This window comes from Cupressus sempervirens, chromosome 10 (genome assembly GCF_028749045.1).
Source record: "Cupressus sempervirens isolate cs-2001-9-10 chromosome 10, ASM2874904v1, whole genome shotgun sequence".
NCBI lineage: Eukaryota > Viridiplantae > Streptophyta > Pinopsida > Cupressales > Cupressaceae > Cupressus > Cupressus sempervirens.
This window is the reverse complement of record NC_143127.1, coordinates 238,047,480-238,059,516: the sequence shown is the minus strand read 5'-3', so window position 1 is coordinate 238,059,516 and position 12,037 is coordinate 238,047,480. Positions and strand designations below refer to the sequence as shown.

General features: G+C 34.8%; 1 protein-coding gene across 2 annotated transcripts in view; it reads right to left on the bottom strand.

Moving 5' to 3' along the window:
• Positions 1–278: 278 nt before the first annotated feature.
• LOC149533519 (uncharacterized) overlaps positions 279–12,037 on the bottom strand; it is a 57,779-nt gene continuing 46,020 nt past the window's right edge. The window contains exon 3 of one of the 2 annotated variants that reach the window (XM_089807769.1): positions 279–1,720. In XM_089807769.1, the coding sequence (XP_089663895.1) occupies positions 683–1,720 (1,038 nt within the window). In that variant the 3' untranslated portion in view covers positions 279–682. The remainder of the gene's footprint in view (positions 1,721–12,037) is intronic. The other variant, XM_089807768.1, reaches the window with a different exon arrangement.

Genomic DNA, 12,037 nt, shown 5'->3' with positions numbered 1-12,037 from the left:
CAGGCCATGTACCTTCTGTAAAAGTAGTGCTACTTGAGAAAAACAAACTATACAGTGATCCCTATCATCTTCCTCAATTCACTAATGTAGTGAAATGTGATGGTGAATCCGTGCCAAGTTAAACTGAAGGTAAACCATGTGGCGTACTTATCACATATACTTATCGATGGGCAATGTTTGAACATGTTCACAACAGATCAGGAAGTGTGTGCCTGTCTGTTTGATGGGATATTTAGATTTTATTTGTTCAGGCGCAAAACAAGCATGCTGCTGACAGATGAAAAGAAATAGAATTCAAATTCATAGAGAATAACCAGTAACCTGTATAACAGATTATATGAACGAATATTTTCTCAAAGGGAAGAAGAGATGGATTGTACATGGCAAGAGATGATCGTTGGTAGACCTGTACAAAGGGCAATAAGGAAAGTTGGATATGCATGCTGAATTTGTTTATTAATTATTCATATATGGAGACCAGGTATTTTTCCATCTAATAAAATTACATCACATCATGCATTTTCAAACTAGGAGTTTTGACAGTGTCATGCCATTATCATGCTCTTGATTATTTATAACATGGCCTTAGACAAAGGATAGAGGAAAATGGAGGAGAATAGACGTGCATAAAAATAAGAATTGGCAGGAGGATATAGAGCTGAAAAGATCTATAAATGAATGTTCAAATATCAACACGTATGTTATTGGGTTGAACTATTTCCTTCTCAAATCCCGTCTGTTTGGGCCTTGGTTCTAATTCATCAGTAATTTTCATTTCCTTTTCTAGTCCTGTTACTTTTGCATCTGCATCTGCACACTGAGTTGAAGACCAAACTGGAAATTTATCTTTTCCATTTGGAAGGGCTGCATACATTTCTTTAGTACTTGTCCCCAGAATCGCCATTGCAGAAGCACTGGAAGTCAAAGAATTCTTCCTGAACTGACTACCTTTTAAGTCAGATTTGTAACTTTCCTCTGTGGAAGCTTGTGACCTATAGTCCGAAAAACAACTACCATTCTCTATTCCTTTGTTTGTCTGCTGAAAAGAGCTTGCTTTGCTATTGTCCGCTGACCATTCTTGAGTATAATTTCTGAAAAATGACCCATGGTGTTTCACAGGATTGCAGTTCAAGTTCTCTCTTGATACTTGTTCATTTACTACACCTGTCCTCCCAGGGGAGTGTATCCATCGCTGCAGCCACATCTGTGGTCTGAAATCCTTAACTGTATTTGCTTCGCTGATTGGAATCAGATTATTGGCAATGCCTACACCAGTCAGTCCAAACTCTTCACAAGTGAAATCTGCAATCTTTTCAGAAGTAGATATCTCTGTATCCGGAGCAGATATTTTTAGACTCACACGCCTATTACAATATAATTCAGGCTCTCCGTCATTAGATAAGATATGCAGACTCTGGAAGCTTGGTCCTTCTTCAGCAGATTGCTTCCTAGACTTGAATGGGTGAAACTCTTGAGCATCCAGAACTGCTTTACCAGCACAGAAGTTTATGTTGTGTCTTCGAGATTCTTTTCTGGACAGAACGTGCTGAATGGTAGAAATCTTTTCTTTCATCAAATATTTTTCATCACCATCTAGTCCACTGCCTATTTCTTCCTCTTCTCTAGACGGCAATTGAAAGGCTACAGGTGGAACATCAGGAGATAAATTTGGAAGAACCTGTAAATCTGATCTGTGAGAAATTCCAACTGTATGATTTTCCTGCCATGAAGCCAGATAGTGCTGATTGGATCAGAGATAAAACATAAGCAATTTCATCGCTACACCTCCATACTATGTTTTACAGACACTTGAAATACTGCAGACGTCTAATAACAGGCTACAAGAAAACATCTGCTTTATCATTGTCGCTGTGAAAAGCATAACTCTTCCCATGCATACCTTCTACGGCACAGGAGTGAACAACTTATGATGGAAAATATCATTTCATTGTAGACAATTGATTTGAATGAAATTAAAGATCCACGGAGATTGCTTTGCTTATTATTTATTAAAGTTATAATTTAAATGGCATGCAAATCTCTACATTTAGGTTGTCTGTAACACAAGCATGCGAGAAGACACAATTACAAGTTTAGCATGCAGTACACAAAATTAGGTAAAGGTAAATCAAGATCAAGATAGTATTGCAGACATAAAGGGTGCATCACAATAATAGGCAACAAAAATTGTTGTGACCTGCAGCAGCAAACCCATTCATAAAGGAAGGGATACATCGTGATCAAGTTAGAATTGCTTGAGTACAGTCTTCAAACTCATAGGCAGAATCAAGTGACCTACCGAGACTTCAATACTTGACAGTTGCCATGACAGAACGTTCAGTACTCTACCATAAAAGAATAGAGCATTATGCTGCTCCATCCATTACCATATAGATATTAGTGGAAAGCATCAAAACATTAGCTCCTTATCACAAGGATAAGAAAATATCAGGTTGTATATCACACCTCCCTCCTGGCTGGAAATTTACTGCCTTGGCAAACAGTAAAGACAGATAATATAACTAGGCATAATGACATCACTGCCAAACAAAAGACCAAGTTAGCTTATGAGACACCAAAATATAACCCTACAATAGAATTGCTATTCCAGTTGACTTATTGTTAAAAAGATGCACTTCTCTGTACCTCTCTTAGGCAGGACACGTCATGATCAAGTTAGAATTGCTTAGGTAAGAACAGTCTTCAAACTTGTATGCAGAATCGTATGGCCTACCAGTACCCCTTCAATGCTTCGCAGTTGCCATGACACAACATTCAATATTCCACCATGAAAGAATAGAGCATTATGCTTCTCGACCCAGATATTAGTGGAAAGCATCAAAACATGAGTTCCTTACCACAAGGATAAGAAAATATCAGGTCTCATATCCTACCTCCCTCCACTTGGCTGGAATTTACTGCCTTAGCAAACAGTAAAGATGGATAATATAACTAGGTGTAATTACATCAATGCCAAACAAGAAACCAAGTTAATGTATGAGACCCCATTATGGAAGCCTACAATAGAATTGTTAATCCAGTTGGCTTATGCCAAAAAGATGTACCACTCTAAGCCCCTCTGATTTGAAGCTTCACAGTTCCCACCTGAGAAAGTGCAAATCACAAATCATGATGTTCTGACTAACTTGAACAGCAATGCCCAACCAGCATCCACTGATGGTGGAAATGAAAGCACCTTGGAAGCCAATTAAGAATATCATTGTAGACGACCGAAACATCTAGGCTACATAAAAAGAACCATAGCTTCTCAACAAAGATAAGCTCAAAGTACATTGACAATGCACATCTGAGATTGGTTTGTCACCCATGCAGGATTCCCTTGTGACGTAGCACTACTCAAAATACATGATATTCTTCTCAAAGAGCCTTACTTGTATGACAGAGATGTTCATTACAAAGCTGAAGATTAACCACAAAATTGGTTCATCAAGGTCAACGATCGCCTCTATAACATCCAGAAGTCCACATTTAAGGTCAACATTTTGTATACAATTGCAACACAGTGCAGAAAGCCTTTTTTCTTACGTAAGAGTTATTGATCAACCCCACAAGAGCCAAGGATCACTTGCAACCATAACAACCTTCCCCACAAGAGAGAAGCATTGGGAATGCTGTAAAGCAAGAGAATTCACTAGATGCAAAAAACGTAACTGGTAATCAGAAAACCCTTGTTATAAAGACAAAATGAAACTCTAGATAAAACCCATCTTCATACTAAGATCATGACAAGTATCTTATCTCTATGATACAAGACACAGAGATCTAAGTAAGCTTATGTAAGTGTGAATTGGGCCTAATATGACGCTAGGTAGGTAATATATGATGTTCATATCAACACCCTACCTTGGCTAAAAGGTCATGTTAGGTACCCATATATAAACAAATCTCTCACAAACAAAATAAGGCAGTTAAACCTATAGGAAAAACTGCTTCTCCAAGAGAAAAGATGCAGACAAACAAGTGATGGAAGGAATCAACAAGAAACCCCAAGGACTACTTCGATTGCCAATGTATAATAGATGTTCCACATATAGGAGAGAAAGAGATAGACTATGCACCCCCCATAATGTATGATCTCCTATGGTGATGGTAAATGCTTGACAAAGGGTATGATGAAGATACAAAAATGCCAATTCAGTCCCTCCCCTTGGAAAGAAATAAAACCATGTAAAGATGCACGATGTCTTTCCATGGAGGAAGAAAGATCATGATGTATGATGATATTGCTGTTGTCTTTGAATTCTTCTTAGATATTACCATGCCTATGTGAAAAGATGCCACAATCGAATCAAGCCCATAGAGTGCTACTCCTATACTCGTGTGAAAGAAGAGCAGTTGATTGAATTGCTACTGTTAATATGAAGTTTAATTACTAAATATTTTTTGTCATTTAAAATAGCTATTTGTTTCTACTTCAGACCTGAGTATTTGTTGTTTGATATAAGAAAGTCCATTTATTTTTGGTGTGATTAAGGCATTTTATTGTGGTTAATTGTTACCTAGGTACTAATTACACTTTACTTAAGCTTGCTTAGGTACCGCATAGGAGCCTTCAGGAGCATTTCCACTTTAGATGGTGTTAACATATTATCACATTTCCACTTTAGTGTGACTCCATCTTTAGTGCACTTATTACTTTATCACGCTCCACCTATGTTGCACATACTTTATTACACATTGGAGGATGATTGACTTTCTAGTGGACAAGTGATTCCACCTTATATGAGTGAGAAGTTGTCTCTTGATTATCATGTGATGAGACATAACTTCGCATCTTCTCATTTGCTCCTTTGTACTCACCTTGACTATATAACCAAGGCATCGCCTATGTAATATTCAATTTATATTGATTCCAATTCAGTCAATCCAATCCAGCTGATTCATTGTATTGCATTATTGATAGGAATATAGTTTATTCTTTTCATTTTCATCTCTTGTTCTATTGTGCTTTCCATTGCCTCTGTATCTTGGGTGGCTACCTTTGTAGCCAAATCTTACAATTTGAATAACCAAATCAATTGCTCCTAATGTAAATCAGATCTCAGACCTGATTATTTGTCGTTTAATATCAAAACGTTCATTTATTCGGGCATTACATAAATTTTCATTTGGTATGATGTTCTTTTGGTGAATTTGGAGCAAACCAAGTAGTTGTGGGATCAGATATAGATTTACTGATGTTGCAAAAGCATATTTTCAGACCTGTTCATCTATTGCTCATATTAGAAAAGTTTAATGATGTTCTTTGAAAGTTCATTAATTTGTTGTCCTCTTTGAGCGCGACTGGTTGACTAGCTTTGGTGTTTTTGGAGAAAATTGGTAATAATATTTGCAACAAAAAAATTTTAGAGAACTACAATTTTCGTTAATTTTTAATTAAGGACATTATATAGCTGTATTTGTAAGAGGACATGGAACATCAAGAGAAGCCTCAATGTCATCACAAATATTAGGCCTCACCAAATAATCAAAAAACTCTTCTTTACCATTATCAATGTGTAGTTATTACAACTGTCCAGGGGTAATAGACTATCCATAACATGATCATATAGAATGAAAGAGTTGTGGGTCTCCAAAGATCTCCTAAATTCTGGTCCAAAGAATGTGTGGACAATAAATATGTGAGAGTGGACAATAAATATGTGAGAGAGAACACCTTGTGTCAAAATCAACACTACTACCAATTAATCCAAGGATGTTATTCATCTTTTTCCATTCTTTTTTATTAGGTATATCTAGTTCCAGGAAAAATCCATACTAATGTGGGAACAAATGAAACCACCTACGATATTTTTGTTGGTATTAAGGAACACTGGGGGGGATGGATCAGTTTTCTCCTATTTTTAACTTTGGTGATCTAATTCCTTGACCATTAACCAAATGCAATGAAGAACAATTAAACTGAAATATAAAGCATACATCCACAACATCATAACACCATGATTTTTGGCATGGAAACCCTGTCAGGCCAAAAAACACAGCAGTGGTTGGAACCCACAAGACTTACTTTGCAGAATAACCCTGTTAAAGGTTTAAGTACAAAAGGGATGCACATGCATTCAGGCTTACAGCCTGGAGCTCACTGCTCAATTACAAAAGGGCTACAACCTTGAGGAAGGCTCACTGTCTTACAGCAAAATAGATTGCCAAAAAAGTTCCCTGAAATTTTAATACATATATCTCTTCTCAACTCTGATTCGAACCTCTGCTTATATTATCTTGACATATACATCAATCATATCATACTTCGTCTAACACAAACCATCTAAACAACTCGATCTTAGATACCAAAAATCAAAAATAAGATCGCCACTAGGTTGGCCTCAAGAATACTTAATGAAAATATGAAACATGTAGAATAGTGAGTCAAATCCATGTGCAAAACTCAATCCTAACCTGAAACAACCACATAGATTCATTCTCCCAAGTCAGCTTTATGTCCTCCAACTCATAAACCGACCATCCAATCAATCTGTTAGGATCGCTTAGTGATCTTCTGAACTATATCATTGTTCTTCACTGAAAAATAGGAAACCACAAAATAGGTATTCACATCTTGTTTGAATGATAACATCAAGTGTTGCACACCTAGAGTACAATAGAAGATATCTCTAATAAGCTCCTAGGATTGCATCACAAAACTCGAAACGGGTTGTCTATAGCAATCCATTTCATGAACTATGTATACTGCCCCAACTCTGTTATACTTAACCAATTTGATCTCCTAACCTTTGATATGACCAAGATATAATAAATAAACATGTGCAACACATCTAGTAGCCATCAATGACAACATTTAGATCCATCAGCGAACAGTTTCTTGCCAACCGTCTCCCCCTTTGGCATTGCTGGAAGCACATAGTGAAAACAAAATCAAAATTTCAAACATTAAGTGCTCTCTCCCAAAATCAAAATCAGATCCTCTCTTCTGCTCCCCCTGAGCTGAATACACATTTTTCACTCCACAATCTCCCCCTTTGACATCAAAGGCAAAGATATGGACCCGCAACTAGAATTTCTACCAAAATTCTACATATGTGTTTCAAATATACAAGTTACTAAATATAGTTACAAAATCTTGAAAATATCTGAGAAAGTGTTTCTTAGAGCACCAAAATTGTTACATCCCAATTTTCGACCCAATTTAAAAAATGTTCATATAGCCGTTGAGGTTCACATGAAGTCAGTTGACAGTTAAATTTGTTATAATCCTGCGAAATGGTAAGATGGTTAGTTGTTATAATTTCATATGAAGATAACATGCTAGTTGATTATATATCATGAATTCGTGGAATTGAAAAGGTGGTTAGCCGTTATGATTATTTATTATTAATAACTTGTTATGGTAATATGATTTAATTGCGGAGAATTTCCTTGTAGGGAGCATATCAAAGGGGTGGAAGCATTGTCAAAAAATAATTGGGCACAGGAGAATCATGAATCACTGGGCAAATGAGTATGAATCGTGAATCACCATGGTTGAGGACCTAGCGACTGCATAACAGGATACACACATCAGACACGCATGAGCTATTAGATAAACATTAATGCTCTTAACTTAATTAAAGTGCATACCTTTATTGGATTATGGTTGACATTTTCATCACTTCATTATAATACATATTTATGTACGTGCACATAGATATAAAAGTAAAAGTGACACCATAGTATTATTTTTATACAAGATTTTATCTATTTAATACATATATTTAAATGCGTGTACAAGAAAAAATAATCTTCCAGATGAAACATGTATTTAGATATATATATTTAAAAGGTACAACCTTGGATAAACATTTAATGTAGTGCTATCTTAATAAAATATATTTACGTGCAAGTAAATAAATATGCTTATAAATTATCCTTTTGATTTATAACCTTCAAGTTCTTTTTCATATTTATTTATTTCCTTATAAGAGGCTGAAATGCACACTTGGCATTTGATATCGTTGATTCAAGAAGAAAAATCTTTTAACTACTCAAGCGTTATGGCTTCTTGGAAGCCTTTGGTATTTTCGAATGCCTCCTTATTTATAGAAGTCAGGTGAGGCCAAAGAGATATTCTTTCCCATGATTTTACCTCTACTCTCTTACAATTATTTCCTTCTTTTACCCTTATGTTGCAAGTGATTCATGTAAAGTTTACTTACAGATTTCATTTTCGCTGCTGAATTATATCTATTTCCTGCAAGTACAGTCAATGCCAATGAAGTATACAAGTGTTGTACAGCATATATAAAAATTCAATGCAAAATGATGATAAATATATTCAAGATTGGCGACTGAGATGCCTTCGATCTGCACATATTAATCAATTGCTATGTTGCAATATTGGGTGGCATATACATTATATATGATGTGGACAGGTACATGGTGAATGGTCATGTCTTCATTTGGAGACATGTCCATTCACCGATGTGTCTAATCAGTGGAATGGTCACACCCAATGATTAGTCATAACAAGAACTAATTCCATTTAAGACTTTAACTAAGTCTATTTGCAATTGATAACAATCAGTATAAATATGATTGTTTCTAGAATTCAAATTTGAGATATTACTTCAATAATAACATGCATCAGCAGTTCTGAATGGTGCGATCTTCATTAGAATATTTAAACGATTCATGTACATATACATATCGATATTCTGCATATCGACATGTATATATACATGAGTATGGTCTCATGAGATTGGGGCAATTTTCTGAACCAAAGCTATTTGCCTCAACACTCCCTCTTAGCTAGGGAGGACAAAGTGCATATGAAGTATTCTCATTATAATAAGTAATATCCTCAAGATATATATATAAGAAAATCAAGTCTCATGATATTCTTATCAGTTATGGTGAGTATAAATATATCAAGTCACATGATGTACAATATAACAGTTCATGGTATATCCATAGATATTAAGTCACATAATACCCACCATGAATTTGAACATATTGATCTTCAACAGATATCAAGTCACATGATATCCATCAACATGCTCTTTTAACTAACATAATCTTTCCTTGAATATCAAGTCACATGATATTCATCATGATAGTAATCTAATAACAATAAAGTCGTCACCTGATATTATCAGAATCAATATTCCATTATAAAAGATTATCTCCTTAAATAATGAACATAGGTTAGGCCCATGAGTCATTGTTACATCCCTATTTTTGACTTAGCTTAAAATATAGAAGTTTAGGTCACATGAAGTCAATTGGCAGTTTAATTTGATATAATCTGGCGAAATGGTGAGTTAGTTGGTCGTGTTATGACTTCAAGTGCAGATGACATGTTAGTTGATCGTTAATCGCAAATTTATGAAATTAGGATGAAAGGTTAACTGTTATGATTATTTATGATTATATAATTTATAATTTAATTACAAAGAAATTTCTTGCAGGGAGCATGCCGAAGGGGTGAAGCATTGTCAGAAAAGAATTAGGCAGGGTGTCACCATCACTGGGCAGGCAGACTTGCAACAGAAGACATCTGTGGTATTGCATGAGTTATTTTAATAAATAGTTTAATTATAATAATTGTGTTATTTAATAAATAATTTAATTAAAATAATTAAATTATTTATAAAACATATTTTAAAAGAATTTTAGAATTATCTTTTGTCATAGTATTTCTAATAATTGTTTAATGATCATTTAAATTTGAAAGTTGTATTTTATAATAATGTTCGGATTTTAACAATTGTATTATTATAATCTTCGAATTTTAAATTTTATAATTCTATTCTCTTCCTTTCATTATTCTTGTTTTTAACCGATTATTGTTGGCATGTTTAATAGAATTTAAGTTTTTAATTCATTTAGACTTCTTAGGAATTTGAATGGTTTTACATCTTTTATGTTTTGGAAGCCATAGGGTCAAACTTTTGGCTTATTTCTAGACTTTCGTATTAGTTCCAGACATCAAAAACATCTCTTTTTTATTTCCTTCTCTTTTTGTAATCGATTTAATTTCTTTGGTCATCTTGGATTCAAATAGTTTATTAATCTTTTGGTAACTGGCAAAAACCAAAGAAACTCGGTTCCTCTTGTAACTGCAAGAAGACGTGAAGTCAGTCTTTTTATTATTATTTAATAGTTCCTTTTTGACTGCCGGCAAGGGGGGTTCTTTTTCTTACGGTATCTATTCTCTCCTCCTACCACCTTCATGAAATCTGAGCAAACAAATTTCTTGAGAGCATCAAAAATATATATATATACGTCTTTGTATTCTAAGTTAAGTCATCTTTGCATTCAGAATTTAAACATCCTTGCAATCAGTGTTAATACGTCTTTGCATCCAGAATTTTAAAAAAACGTCCTTGCATCCATAAACAGCTGCTATCCGTGGAATCTGAGGGAGGTGTTGAGTCCAGTAAAAGTATTTCATCCACAGGATCAAGTCACTGCAGTAGTCAGGAAACCGACCAAGCATTTAAAAGAGTCAAGTGAAGCATTTATCATAATTTGTTGTTCTTAATTATTGCCAAGTTCGTAGCTCAGAAAACCCTGTAAATATTTATGTTTTAGATTCTACGGGATTTTCAATTTTGCTTTTCTTTTCTATAACAACATTAGTAGAGGATAAGGATATTGTTATTATACAGTTCCATTGAAATGCAAGGGGATGAGAGATGAAGTTAGATATTTATACATTTGTATTCTAATCATAATAATGAATACCATGCCGTATAATTTGGCAAATATATGTTGGAATCAAATTATATCTAAATCCCGAGTTGCGAAAGTACTAAGTCAGAGACAAATTCTGAACCCACCTTCTTCCTTTCAATTTGAAACGATTAGAGAAGATTCTTATTTAATAACTCTTGATAATCTTTGTTTTTAACTTAGAGTAATAACCTTGAATAAGCTACAATAAACTTGAATAACAATCTTTATCAGAACCTAATTCATTCTTTTCTTTCTTAATGAGATGATAAATGAATCCACACTAAGGAATGTATGTGTGAAGAAGTTGTAAGTATCCTTGTGATCTTTAATCTGATTACACCTGGAAATCACCGGTTTGGAGGCCTGAATAGGGTGAGGAGGTGAAGAGCTTTACATCAGTATTCATATAATGACACATAAAACATTTCTATAGCTTATGCAAGTTTCACTCAGGAAGAATGCTGTGAAGAATATAATCACAGAATGTGAAATAATGATTGAATGTAATCTTCTTGAAAAAAAAAATAGAACCATTTGTTTTGAGAATTTTGGATACCTGGGGACTCATCAGGTTGTGTAGCCGAGAAGATGGGTGTCAAGGTGTGAAAAAGGAGTCATCATTAATATGATCCAGTACCAGTTATGACATTTAAATAATTAACATTTAATATGAATTAATTAAAAGCTTATGCATTTTCCTGTTATGGTGATCTCCTGTTGCCAAGTCGTATGGCATGATATATATCTTGATGCTCAGAGAATGATAAGATGCTCCCTATCAATTCTGGGTAGGGAGGGCCTTTCTCGTTAGAGATTGTGTGGGGACAAGTTGTGGTCCGAGGTTGGGTGGTAAAGCCCCTGACAATGTTTCACCTTCTCAAGTTGTCGAATGTGTGTCGGACAGAGATAAGTCATGCCTTCAATTGTTTTATCGAAATACAGGTATTATCATTTTTATTATGAAGAGGTAAGATTAAATTAAAGTATTTCATTGTTATCATTATTTTACTTTCATACAAATGAATATTGAATATAAGTAATTATCTAATCTTGAGAAATTGTCACAGATAAGCAATCGGAAGGAAAAGAAATCCGAAGCCCTAATTGATTGTGTGACAGCTAGAACCTTAATTAATACAGTGGTATTGCAAGCCCTAACTGAATTCGTGGTATCGAAAGCCCTAGTTGAATCCGTGGTTGCGGAAGCCCTAAATTGAGTCTGTCGTCGTGGAAACCCTAGATAAAATCCGTCGTCGCGGAAGCCCTGAATTGAATCCGTGGTCGCGGAAGCCCTAAGTGGTAAAGCAGTATCAGAAGCCCTAAATAAACCGATGGTAATTGATGC